General features: G+C 35.7%; 1 protein-coding gene across 2 annotated transcripts in view; it reads right to left on the bottom strand.

The window, feature by feature from the left end:
* Window positions 1–13,376, bottom strand: part of MTUS2 (microtubule associated scaffold protein 2) — a 620,079-nt gene that overhangs the window by 85,849 nt on the left and 520,854 nt on the right. For both annotated transcript variants that reach the window (XM_031960747.1, XM_003764496.3), the window contains one exon: window positions 6–72. In XM_031960747.1, the coding sequence (XP_031816607.1) occupies window positions 6–72 (67 nt within the window). The remainder of the gene's footprint in view (window positions 1–5; window positions 73–13,376) is intronic.

Genomic DNA, 13,376 nt, shown 5'->3' on the forward strand with positions numbered 1-13,376 from the left:
CTTACCAACTTCATCCCTGATGTTTGCAAGTTCGATTGACAGCTCTTTTTCTTTCACAAGGGCACTTTCATTCTGAAAAAACAAAATGGATACCAAGTCCCTAGTTTTATCCTAGTTAAGCACTTTCACATGTTTAATTAATGAATCAGATTAAGCAAATATTTACAAGTTTAGCCTTTAAGCAGATTATTTTGTATTATAACATATCTACTATAAAAATAAAACTTACCATGGAAGCCAAGTCTGACTCATTCATTTCTAGTGGATCCCAGATGCAAGCTTTGCAATATCATTAATATGCATGGATCATATTTTTCTCTATGTAGTATTACTCTGGGTATACTTTCTTATCATAGCTGTGGGCTTACATGTTTAAGTAACATAAACTAATATGGCTTTGACTTCTAAAATTCATATTCTGTTTATGAAACATCAGAGTTTTTGATGGGCTAAGGACCCAAAGTGGAAAAAATCCTCAACAATATAACTTTTTCCTTATTTTGAAAACCTACCCCTCAGCTGTTAAATAATAAAGATGGAGACATTTTAAAGGAAAAAACATAAATATTTCTTTAAAATAATAAAATGCCATAACTAAAATTTAGTTTCTAGGAATTATATAATCCTACCAATTGTATCAAAAGAAGGAATTGGGAAGGATGAAGCACAAAAAGGAAAATGTCATTTAGTCACTTTTGAATCATCATTCATTCTGATCTGAAATGGGAGAGTAAAATTTTTTCAGTTGACTTGGTCACATTTACTTGTATTTGACTAATTAATATGTGATAAATAATAAGGAGCAACTAGGTAGTACAGTAGATAGAGTACCTTCCCGGAGTCAGGAAGACTCAATTTCCTGAGTAAAATTGGCCTCAGATACTTACTGGCTGAGTCATTTAACAATAGTTTCCTCATCTGCAAAATGAGCTGGAGAAAGAAATGACAAATCATTTCAATATCTTTGCCAAGAAAACCTCAAATGGGGTTGTGAAGAGTTGGACATGACAGAAATGACTGAACAACAACAAATAAAAATAATTTTTAAAATAATAAAAATCAAAAATGCTGGAGGGGAGCGTAGTATCCTTTAAATTGTGAAAATCAAAGTCTTAAAGAAAATCCTTGCCTGGAAATTTACTCTGTGGAATTCCCTCCTCCTGCCCCTAGCTCTGAGCCCAGTAAACCTGATTTTCTGAGGCACCTAAAATTAAAATGTGGAACAAAGGAGACCAAAAATATCTAAGATATCTATCATCCAGAGGAAAAAAAAATGCTTCTAGTGAACTTTTAAAAAATCTTTCTTAAACTACAGTTGACCTTGATCTTTTTCCACCTACAGGATTTGTGCCAATTTCCAACTAGCTTTCCAAATTATTTTTATTTTCTGATGGCTATTACATGATGGTCATGTGATTGGGTTCTATGTCTTATAATTCAGAAGAAAACTGAAAAAAAATCACTCAATATCTGGATGTTTTGTTCATGTTATTCCAAGCATTTATAGATTTAGTGACAGTTTGACATTTGAATGAATTATTAAAACCTTTCATTTAGCTTTTCATACTGTACATCTCATTAGTTCATTCCAAAGCTTTTAAAAATCAATAATGTGACAAAAAGAAGCTATCATCAGAGACATTTACAAGCCTGAAGAATAGTGCTTTTTCATTAATTCAGTAGGTGCCATTTTGGTTTCTCTATACTAATCCATGGAAACCGATTTCCAGAGGTTCAAGATAACTTTGCAAAATGATGTTCAAAGTAATAATAAGACTTAAAAAGAAAAAAAAGGTGGTCCAACCTTTGGTATTGTGTACCAAAGATGTAGAATGTAATAGTAGTGGAATGATGTAGTAGAAAAAATGTTGGACTCTAATGAATCAATAAGATTCAGATCCTTCCTCTGACATCGGTTCCCTAAGGCTTAAAACCTTATGTTGCTATATAAATTATGATTGTCATTCAAACACACTGAAACACAATTCTTCCTTCTTTTTCTTAAAACTATATTTCTATATTAGTCATGTTGGGAAAGAAAAATCAGATTCAAAGGGAAAAATCATAAGAAAGAAAAAAACAACAAAAAAGTGAAAATAGTATGCTTTGATTTGCATTTAGAGTCCATAATTCTCTCTCTGAAAATGGATAGCATTTTCCATCAAGAATCTTTTAGAATTGTCTCGGATCACTGAGAAGAGGTAAGTCTTTCATAGTTGATCATTGCACAATGTTGCTATTACTGTGCACAATGCTCTCCTGGTTTGGCTCATTTCACTTGGCATCAAATCATGTAAATTTTTCCAGGTTTTTCTGAAATCTACCTATTCATCATTTTCTTATAGAACAATAATATTCCATTACATTCATATATACAGTTTATTCAGCCATTCCCCAATTGTTGGGCATCCCCTCAATTTCAATTCTTTGCTGCTACTAAGAGCTGCTATAATTATTTTTATGCATGTGAGTCCTTTTCCCTTTTCCCTTTTTCCTTTTTTTCTCTTGGGGATACAGATCTAGGAGTGGTATTGCTGGATCAAAAAGTATGCACAGTTTTATAGCCCTTTGAATATAGTTCCAAATTGGGTTCTAGAATGGTTCACAACTCCACCAACAAAACAATAATGTTCTTATTTTCCTAGATCCTCTCCAACATGTATCAATTACCTTTTGGGGGGATCATATTAGCCTATCTGATAGATGTAAGGTAGTAGCTCAGAGCTGTTTTAATTTGCATTTATCTAATTAATAGTGATTTAAAGCATTTTTTTAATATGACTATAGAAAACTTTGATTTCTTTATCTGAAAACTGCCAGTTCATGTCCTTTGACCATTTATCAATTGGACTATGACTTGTATGCTAATAAATTTGTCCCAGTTCTTTATGTATTTTAGAAGTGAGGTTTTTATCAGAAATGTTGGCTCTAAAAATTGTAAAACATAATTCTTTCATTCTGCCCTTGCTTGAGTATTGCGAAGTACTGTCCATGGTAAATCATAGAATAACAGAATGACAGAAAGATCTTAGAGGTCATATTCTCTGTTCCTCTCATCTGACAAATGCTGCATTTTGATGCTACAAAGTTCTTAGACAATCCAAAGTATATATGTCATGTCAAAAATGTTCCTAAATTCACTTTGGATCAAGAATGTCACAACAGAGAAAGACCAGGTTTAAAAAAGAAGTTGTGAGCTGGTCACTTGACCTTTATCTGGGCCTTAGTTTTTTGATCTGTAAAATGGGGATAATACTACTATTACATATCAGTTACTATATAGATTTGTTGGGAGTATATAAACTATGACATTCATACTCAGGTTCTTATCTTCTCCATAAAGCCCATCGCACTAACCCAACCCAGCCTATAGTGATTTCTCCCTTTTCCTACATTGCTTTAGCACCTTTGATTTTTATTATACAATCATATGACCTTTGATCTTTATTATACAACCACACAACCATACAATCCTATTTTGTTTTGTATTGTTCTTCTTAATCAGTGTCTCCACACCTAATCAAGTTATTTAATTTGCATCAATTAAACACATATGTAAGTGTATATGCCCGCAAGTATATATATTTATACATATCTCTATATACATACACATGTGCATACAAATAAGGGTATATATTCATATATATGTATGCATTTATAGATGCACACATTGCCTCTTCCAATGGAATGTAAGCTCCCTGAGGACAGAGACTGCTATATTTTTGTTGCATCCCTAGCACCAGGCATTTTCCCAGATTAATATGTGCTTCTCGGTCCAACATCTCTCCAGCCAAATTTATTTCTGAGTTTGTAAACTATATCTTACAATCTATTAAATAAATATTTCATTAAGTAACTACTCTATACTATGGGCCAGATATACAAAGATGAAACATAACACAGTCTTGCTCCTCTGGGAGTTTATAATCTATTGGGAATGAGACATGTATACAAGTAGTCAGAATAAAAGGTGGGGAAAGACAGAGATTGATTAAATCGGAGGGATTGTGCCCTTTCTCTGAGAAGTTTTATATGATTGTGGTTATTAAAATGAGCCCTACTCATCCTAGCACTTAAGTCCTTCTTTTCATTAAATGAGGTACTCTAGGAAGCACACTGATTCTCTGGGGACTGTTCTTAAGCAGACTGGATAGCCATAAACATTCTGGATACCAGAATATTTTGTAGGGAATTCTTGGTCAAGTGGGAGGTGGACAGGACTGCTGCTGGGGTCTCTTCCAAGTCTGAAGTCCCCCACTGATTAAGTGTGGGCCTGCTAGTATGAGGTTTAGGTATATTCAGAAACTCCTTCCTAACTTAAGTAGTGGGACTGATTTAGGCACTGGAGAAAATCTGGTTCCCAGATGTATATGAACCTTTAAGAAGCTTATTTATACAAGCCGCCCTGAGCACTAGGTAAACCTCAAGTAGAAAAGAACCTACTTCAGTGTGAAGATGTGTAGAAGAGGACCTTTCGTTATTATCCTGCTTTCTGCACCCTGGGACTTCTCTCAGCTACTGGACCATTTTCACTGAGGAACATCCTCCTGAATTCAGGTCCCCTTCTTCCACGGGTGACCCTCTGCCAGGGGCTTCCATTTCTGGCACAGTCAGTTCATGTTTCATGGTCTTTCTTTCTGTTTATATCTACATTCCTAGTTCTTGGCAAATGTCTGGAAATACTTAATAAATGCTTGTCGCCTGCCTGCCGATCTATTCCTGGTTTAACAAATCCCTTCCAGTGTTTAACAAATTTTAATGTCAGGTAATTCTCCCAGTTGGTGATGCAGAGTGGGTAGAGCACTGGTTCTGTAATCATAAAGATATGAATTCCAAACCACACTCATTAGTTGAATGACTTTGAATAACTCACTTAACCTCAGACTGACTCAGTTTCCTTAACTGTTAAATGAGAGATAATAATAGCACCTACTCCCCAGGGGTGTTGTGAGAATCAAATGAAATGATATTAATAAAAAGTGCTTAGCACAGTGCCTGGCACTATGTATGTGTATAGGATGATATAAAAATCAAATGAAATGATATTAATAAAAAGTGCTTAGCACAGTGCCTGGCACTATGTATGTGTATAGGATGATATAAATGTGCTTCTCTCTTCCCTTCCAATTAATCCTGTAGATTTCACTTTAAGTCCATTTTCTTTCTTTCTGTCATCAGTGGGTAGCAAACGGTTAGCTACCATTCTTTGCAGAATATCCCTTCTCCAGATGAAATCATCTAAATTCCATTTTGGCCAATCTGAGAGGTGTGAGGTGGTACCACTGAGTTGTTTTAATTTGCATTTCTCTAATCAATAGTGACTTAGAGCATTTTTTTCATATGACTATAGATGACTTTAATTTTGTCATCTGAAAATTGTCTGTTCATATACTTTGACCATTTATCAATTGGGGAATGACTTGTATTCTTACAAACTTGACACAGTTTTTTATACACTTTAGAAATGAGACCTTTATCAGAAACACTGGCTGTAAAGATTTTTTTCCCCCAGCTTTGTACTTACTTTTAAATTTTGTTCCTGTTGGTTTTGTTTGTGCAAACCTTTGTAATTTAATATAATCAAAGTTGTCCATTTTACTTTTCATAATGTTCTTTAGTTCTTCTCTAGTCATAAATTCCTTCCTTCTCCAAAGATTTGATAGGTAAATTATCCCTTGTTTTCTTAATTTGTTTATGGTATCATCTTTTATGTCCAAATCATGTATCCATTTTTATCTTATTTTGATATGGGGTATGAGATGTAGGTCTATGCCGAGTTTCTGATATATTATTTTCCAGTTTTCCCAGCAATTTTTGTTAAATAGTGAGTTCTTATTCCAGAAGTTGGAGTTTGGGGTTTTATCAAATGCTAGATTATAATAGGCCTCGATTATATTGTGTTGTGCGTCTATTTCACTGATCCATCACACTATTTCTTAGCCAGTACCAAATAGTTTTGATGGCTGCTGCTTTATAATATAGTTTTAGGTTTGGTACTACTAAGCCACCATCCTTTGTATTTTTTTTTTCATGAATTTCTTTTGTTCTTCCAGATGAATGTTGTTATTATTTTTTCTAGTTCTACAAAATAAGGCTTTGGTAGTTTGATTGGTATGGGACTGAACAAGTAGAACGATTTAGACAGAATTGTAACTTTTATTATATTAGCTTGGCCCAGTCATGAACAATTGACATTTTTGCAATTGTTTAGATTTGACTTTATTTGTGTGAGAAGTGTTTTGTAATTGTGCTCATATGGTTCTTGGGTTTGTCTTGGCAGGTAGATCCCCAACTATGTTATTTTGTCTACAGTAATTTTAAATGGAATTTCTCTTTCTATCTCTTGCTGATGGGCACCTTGTCTCATTTTCAACATGTTATCACCAGCTAATGGGAGAACTTCTATTTTAAAAAAAATTAACCAATTCAATGATTTTATTTCAGGGAACAAGGAAAATGGATAACCATCAAAATGTCATATTGTTTACTCCAGATGTAATATTTAATTTAGAAATCTTCTCATATACATATATTAATACCTATATCTACTTATAGAATTAAAGTGGTCATAGGCCCACTGGGGCAGCTGGGTAGAGCAATGGATAGAGTGACAAGGAGCCTTAAGTCAGGAAGACTTCTCTTTCTAAGTTCAAATCTGGCCTCAGATTATTAGCTGTGTGAACTTGGGCATGTCACTTCACTCTGTTTGCCTCAGTTTCTTCATCTGTAAAATGAGATAGAGAAGGAAATAGCAAACAACTTTAGTAACTCTGTCAAGAAAACCACAAATGGGTTCAGAGTCATATGTGACTGAAATGATTCAGTAACATCAACAAGGATCACGATATTTTATTCACTTACTAGTTCTGAAATAAATGATGTTTTGAGGAAATTGCAGGTAGAAAGTATCTGAGTTCAAGAAATAACTCCTTCCCCTGTGTTCAACATGTCCTTCTCACATTTTATAATTCCTCAAATATTTACCAAGTGCATGGACATGCTACCATGTTCAACATTTCAAATGTAAAGAAATTGTGAAATTGTTGGCAGGAGCACTTTATTGATGTGGGTAGCAACCTGTCTTTGCCTTAGTAGATATCTTTTAAGAGATACTTTGGGTGGAAAAACTGTAGATTTAAGTAGCCCCTGGGGTGGCTTTTGAGGAATGCTCCCTGACTCATCTATTATTTTGGAGGAGGGAACCCCAGAATAGGGGAAGAAGGCAAAGACGAGACAGAAGGGGATGTTAAAGGAGGTAGTCATCACTAACTCTCAGAAGTAAGTCTTTATATAAAAGAAAGAACACTGCTTCTACTGGTGTCTTCTTTTCTCTTGTCATACCCTTGAATACTGTTCATAAAATTTAACTGATTTTTAACTTCAATAACACAGAGTGAAAGCTAGGAAGGGACTTGAGAGGTTAAACTTAGTCTAATAAAGTAACAGAGGACCAGAGAAGTTAAATGTCTTGATCAGGCTCACTCAGATAATGAATGGCACAGCAGGATTTAATCCAAAACCCTCTAATCCAAATCTAATACTATTTCTATTATGTTAAATTGCCTCATGGTTTATGAAACAAACATAATCTGAATTTTCTGATAAGTCTAGAGTGTTTGCATCTATGGCATATGAAGGGGATTGCTGATTGTTGGAAAAAAATGATGATATAAGGCTTTGTGCCCTCTTGAAAGTTGGTAGAAAAATTCTTGGACAAGAGACAGTCTTTGAGAAAGAGACCGCCTGATTCGGGATATTTTTAGGACCGATTTAGGGAGGAGAGAGAAAGAGAAAGCCTTTGGAAACTGGAAACATAGGGGAAGCCAGCTCCTCAAGATGTCCCTAATTTCCAGTTTGCCTCCTAAACATTTCAGAAAGAGAATTTCTCCTTGGGTAAAGCTGGAAGCTCAGTAAGAGTTGAGATGTGATCTCACTTTCATCAGAAGAGCTCATTCACTCAAGTATTTTTATGCTATATTCTAATCCACATCACATCTCCAATTTCTGTTTGCGACTTTGTTTGTATAAATGGATGTACTTGCTAGTTACTCTTTTTGATTGCCATTTATGTATTCAGTATTTTAGGGGAAGAAGCCAAGCCAAAGGGTGTAGGTTTAGATTACTTTCTCCCATCAAGGACTAGTAACTAGGGAAGAGAATGCTTTTGAATTGAATGGAAACTACTTTTTAAGATTCCCTTGGACAGCAAGGAGATCAAATCAGTCAATACTTACAGAAATTAATTTAGCCATTTACTGGAAGCTGAAGGTGAAATATTTGGGCTACATAATAAGAAGATGGGGCTTACTGAGAAGACCCTGATGCTGGGAAAGATTGAAGGTAAAATGAAAAAGGAGATTGGCAGAGAATGAGATGGATAGATATTCTCATAGAAACAATAAACATAAGTTTGGACAGACTTTGAGAAATAGTGAAATATAGAAAGACCTGGATTGCTATGATCCAAGGGATCATAAAGAGCTGGACATAAACTGAATGACTGGACAACAACAACTAGGAAAGTGGTTTTTGTTTTGGTTTCAATTGTACTTCTAGACCAGAAATATTTAGGAAGAAAGACGGATTCGGTTCTGGTCCACTACCCCTCTCAGAGATAGGAAAAAAGTATTCTCCAACTCACTGTAGTCTTTTTGGAGGGGATGGGTTAAGACTGCAGAAATACCAATCAATGCGTGCCTCTCATGAATCACTTCAGACAACTCAAACTGTCTCAATATTTTATATGGACAACACATCTTACTTAAAGTCAATAGGACAACAGATTTTGCTCTGGAAGGGATCTTGTGGCTCATCAAAGTCTACTTAAAAAAGACGTAACTGACACCTAGGGAGGTTAAGTGCTTGTCCAGAGTCCCACAGTTATTAAGTAGTTAAAATGGGATTGGAACGCTGGTCTTTCTGATTCTACAATTCAGTACTCTACTCACTAAACCAAACTGTCACACTTTCATGGAAAAGATATGTAGGAATCCCTTTGATTTTACCTTGTCCCTACATAAAATTCCCATTCACATACTCCCAAACATATATTCTATAACTGTTGCTTATATACAGTTATTGAATTGGTTGATCATAAATATGTACTTTTGCCAATGTTTATTCTTCCTTTGTGTTTTCCTACAGCAGGGCTAGGTTGTATATATTAAGCTGTAGGATCCTACAGAATAGTCTTTATGTCTCTATAATTTTCCTATGGCACTCTTATTTAAGAAATGCCTTTTGATGCTAAGGAGATCATGGCTCCTGAGACTATATGCAGTCTGGCTCAAGGCCTTCCTGTAAGTGACTGCTTTTGGACCAACTTTTCTAATTTATTAACTTTGCTTCAAGAAAGCTACTAATCATTTCCTATTATCCAAGCTGTCAGAATGATTAGAGACTTCCTTGTCCAAGAGTGACTCAGCAGCTGTGAGACTGCTAGAATACTCATAGGTGTAGGTTGAAAGATAAAGGTCATTGAAAACAATCTCCCCATATTACAGGTGAGAAAACTGAGACTCAATAATATATTTGATGACATGCCCAAGGTCATACAGGCCGACCTGGGATTCAAATAGGTCCTTCAACTCCAAATCCTACTCCAATTCCTTTGCATCTCGGGCAGCACTTGCAGTCCTGAAGGACCATTTCAAGCTGCTCATCAGAAAGCTATTACATGCTCGTTGTGTATAGGATAAGAGTCAACCTAGAGCAGCGGTAACAGGTCCAATCCTGGAGTTAAGTCTTGATGCTGACAAGGACTGGGCATGTGGCTTTGGGCTTAATCTCTCAGCTCCAAAGGAAATTCTCTAAGATGTATATGTCCTAGTCAAGTTGCTAATGTGCTCCAATGGAGGGAATTTCCACACTGAGAGGCCCCTAAATCAGTGAAATCACTAGGGAAGAACAATTGAAGGACAAAATGAAAAGGAGTCAAGGGGAGGACACGTATAATAGAATTAGTTGAGGCTATGAAGACAATGAGACCATAGCCATTTTGATGATCTGTAAGAAGGAGGAAGGAAACTGAGAGGTCACTGAATTTTCTCATTTTATAGTCTTTTATATTTTTTTTATATTTTATGTCTTCCTCATTTTATAGTCAGGGAAAATTAGGTCCAGTGAGATTCAGTGACATGCCTGAAGTCAAATAACCAGAGCTGGGATTCAAATCCAGGTCCTCTGATTACAAGTTTTTTGGATAGATGAACTGGAAGTAGTGGTAAGGATGATGAAAGGGATAAGGAACAGTAAAGTACAAGGAAGGACTGAAGGAAAGGAGACATATTAAGAGGGGAGAATTTATGAGTTAAAAATCCAAGAAGTGGGATGATCTGGGTGACTGAGGTATAGTAAAGATGTAGGTCTCAGAGAGATGAGGAGGTCAATGAACTGAGAGAATAGTGCAATTGATGGGATGTATTGAAATCCCAAAGCATGAGAACAGAGGTTGAAGTACGGAGAATGCATGCAAATTGGTAAGTGAACTTTTTGGAAAAGGAAGGAGAGTGACCTAGGGACTGGAGGACCAAAGCAACAAGATTTTTAATCTTACTTCATTCTCCTTGTTCCTGAAATAAGAAGAATTATTCACCCTATATCAAAGGGCACTGAGAGTTACCATTATTGTACTTCTCTATCCATTTCTGTGATCGAGAGTCTAGTCATAGATTGTATAGGTATCTAACCAACAATTCTTATGAGCAGTTTCCCCAGTCAATTGCCTCTGACAACATTCCATCTCATTCCCAAAATACAAGTCAGGTCCAGGGTGATGAAGTGACAGAATGATTGGCATGCGAGCATGGGCTCTTTCTGATCTCATGGAGTTGGCTTCGTGTTTCCCTGAAGAGTGGAAGAGTGGAAAATTTCCCCACAGGAGCCAAACATATGGGATCATGTTCTTCTTAAAAGGGCTAAAAATAGAATTTGGTATTAATGATCTAAACTCTCTTGGTGAGACAGTCCAGATACACAACCACTAAAAGAATTTTCCCTTTACAGTTATTATCTCACTATTCAAATAGATTAAATCTGATACCGACATCGGCCATTTGAGCTTACCCATGAAAGTTCCACCTACCTCTTTCTCTTGGTGACATTCATTTAGTTTTGGTGATCTTTACAGTAAGAATTCTCTATTCTCTTTCAGTTCACTAGACTTCATCTCAAGGGCACTGGAAATATAATGTTTCCATGAAAAATCAACTTGTGAAGAAATACTATTTAAAAACTTGATTTTCTTCTTTCCTCTCCTGTTCCCTTTAGGTATCCCATTTGAGTCTGTTAAAGTGTAACAATACATATGTATATATGTACACACATGTTTGTGCACATATATACATATGTACATTAATATATATATTACACATGTGCACACACATATAGAAATAATATATATGTATATGTAGATAATGTTTCCCATGGAATCTTTTAATATTCATGTTAGAAAGGACCTCAGATATCACTTGGTTCAACTCTTGGCAGTTTCTGTATAGAGTCCTTTATAATATATCTTCACTAACCCCCAACAATGGGTCACATAACCTCTGCTTAAATCTTTCCAGTTTCATGGAAATCATTATCTCATAAAGCAGTTCCAAATGTTAAGAAATTCTTCCATATTGAGTTGAAATATGCCTCCCTATACATTCCACTCATTTATGCTACTTCTCCCTTATGGGACTCCAAAAAAGATAAAGAAATCTAATCCCTCATCCACATTTCAGACTTTAAATTTTTGGATAACCATGATCATCACCCACTATTCCACTATCTTTTCTTTTCTAGGCTAAATTTCATAATCTCCTTCAATTTGACCTTCAAATGGCAGAATTTTGTTTTCTTGTACCATACTTGTCTTTAACATCTGGATATACTCAGTCAGACCTGAGGTATCCAGATTGGAATGGAGTTTTTGGCATTGTAGGAGCATTGTTCCTTAGATTACCAGGAGGTCCAATATAAAGCAGCAAAAGTGTCACTTATTGTCCTAAAAAATTGGCAAAATGCCATTCTAAAGAGTTATGTATATAATACTTAAGAACGTGTCCATTTCCACTCTCTCTTCCCTTTAAAAGTATCCTAGGTGGAGAGTATTTCAGAGAAAAATGATTCTTAGAATTATTGAATTGTGAAAGTGTATGGCTCTTCATATTAATTTAGCAGAGTTCAGATTGGAAAAGTCTTTCTGTTCTGTAGTATCTATCTACATGGTAATTCTCAGCAATAGAGTTTCTGCAGTTGACTGACTTGTCACCATTCTATCTCATTCTCAAGATGTAAGTTGGATCAAGACTATAGAATTCAGACACTATGCTCAATCCTAATACCTCATTTTCACTGTCTGTGAAAGAAGCCTTTAATCTTTTTAGCTATAAGAGACTGGCGTGCTCTAGTGTCAGCTAATCTTTCCATTAACCTTCAAGTACCTCAAATGTTTTACCAGCTTACCAGGCCCTGACACGTTCTATTATTTCAAGGGAATTTGCTAACAAAATGTCATCTTTCAGATGATTGGTAATTCTCATGGAGTTCAACTGCATGTGAAAATGCTTCCCTTTCTTGGTCTCCTAAGTATGGCTCTACATTTGAGGATCTTGTCGGTCTTTTCCCAAAGCCAAACACCAGAAGATAGCCAGCATTTTACCAAGATGTTCTAACTGAATTTGAAGTTATTTCATTCCCATTGGGTTCAAATAATCAAACGACCACTGAGTAGTTTCTGGTAGCATTCATCCACCCCTCTTTAAATCCTCTTGTTCTCCCCTCAACCTTCTTCCTCCCTTCCCTCCCTATTTCTTAGATCTAGCCATGGTACTCTGATGGAGCCAATCTTACCAATTTCATACAATTTTACTTTTGATATAGTAAGTCTCTTGCCCACCCTAAGTTAAACAGATACACACACACAGGCACTCACCCATATATATGTATCCCCAAACTCAAAATATAATAAAGAAAACAAAGTATGAAAACTCTTCCTAAAGAAATTAAGCCCTAAGGAGACAAGCCCAAATACTGGTATTCTTTTTGGAACATCAGGAAAATAGGATGAGGAGAGCCTAGCATTCTATCTCAAGTTAAAGAAGCAAGTCACAAATGAGTTCTAGAGAAATAAATAAGGCTCCATTTCTATCCAGGAAAACTCCAAACACACCTCAATGCTCAAGGGCTGTGTCATTTTATCAGGAGCTCAAGGTACCTTAATTCCTTGCCCTCTCACCCCAGGATGATGGATTCAGATCACGAGTTGACAAGTCAATTAAAAGAAACATTTTCTGTCATATTTCACACAATTTCCTATTGCCATGTAGTGAAATGAATAGAAGACTTAACTCTTCAGGATGCCTCAGCAACAGTTCCTTTTATGATGA

Source organism: Sarcophilus harrisii, chromosome 3 (assembly GCF_902635505.1).
Source record: "Sarcophilus harrisii chromosome 3, mSarHar1.11, whole genome shotgun sequence".
Classification (NCBI taxonomy): domain Eukaryota; kingdom Metazoa; phylum Chordata; class Mammalia; order Dasyuromorphia; family Dasyuridae; genus Sarcophilus; species Sarcophilus harrisii.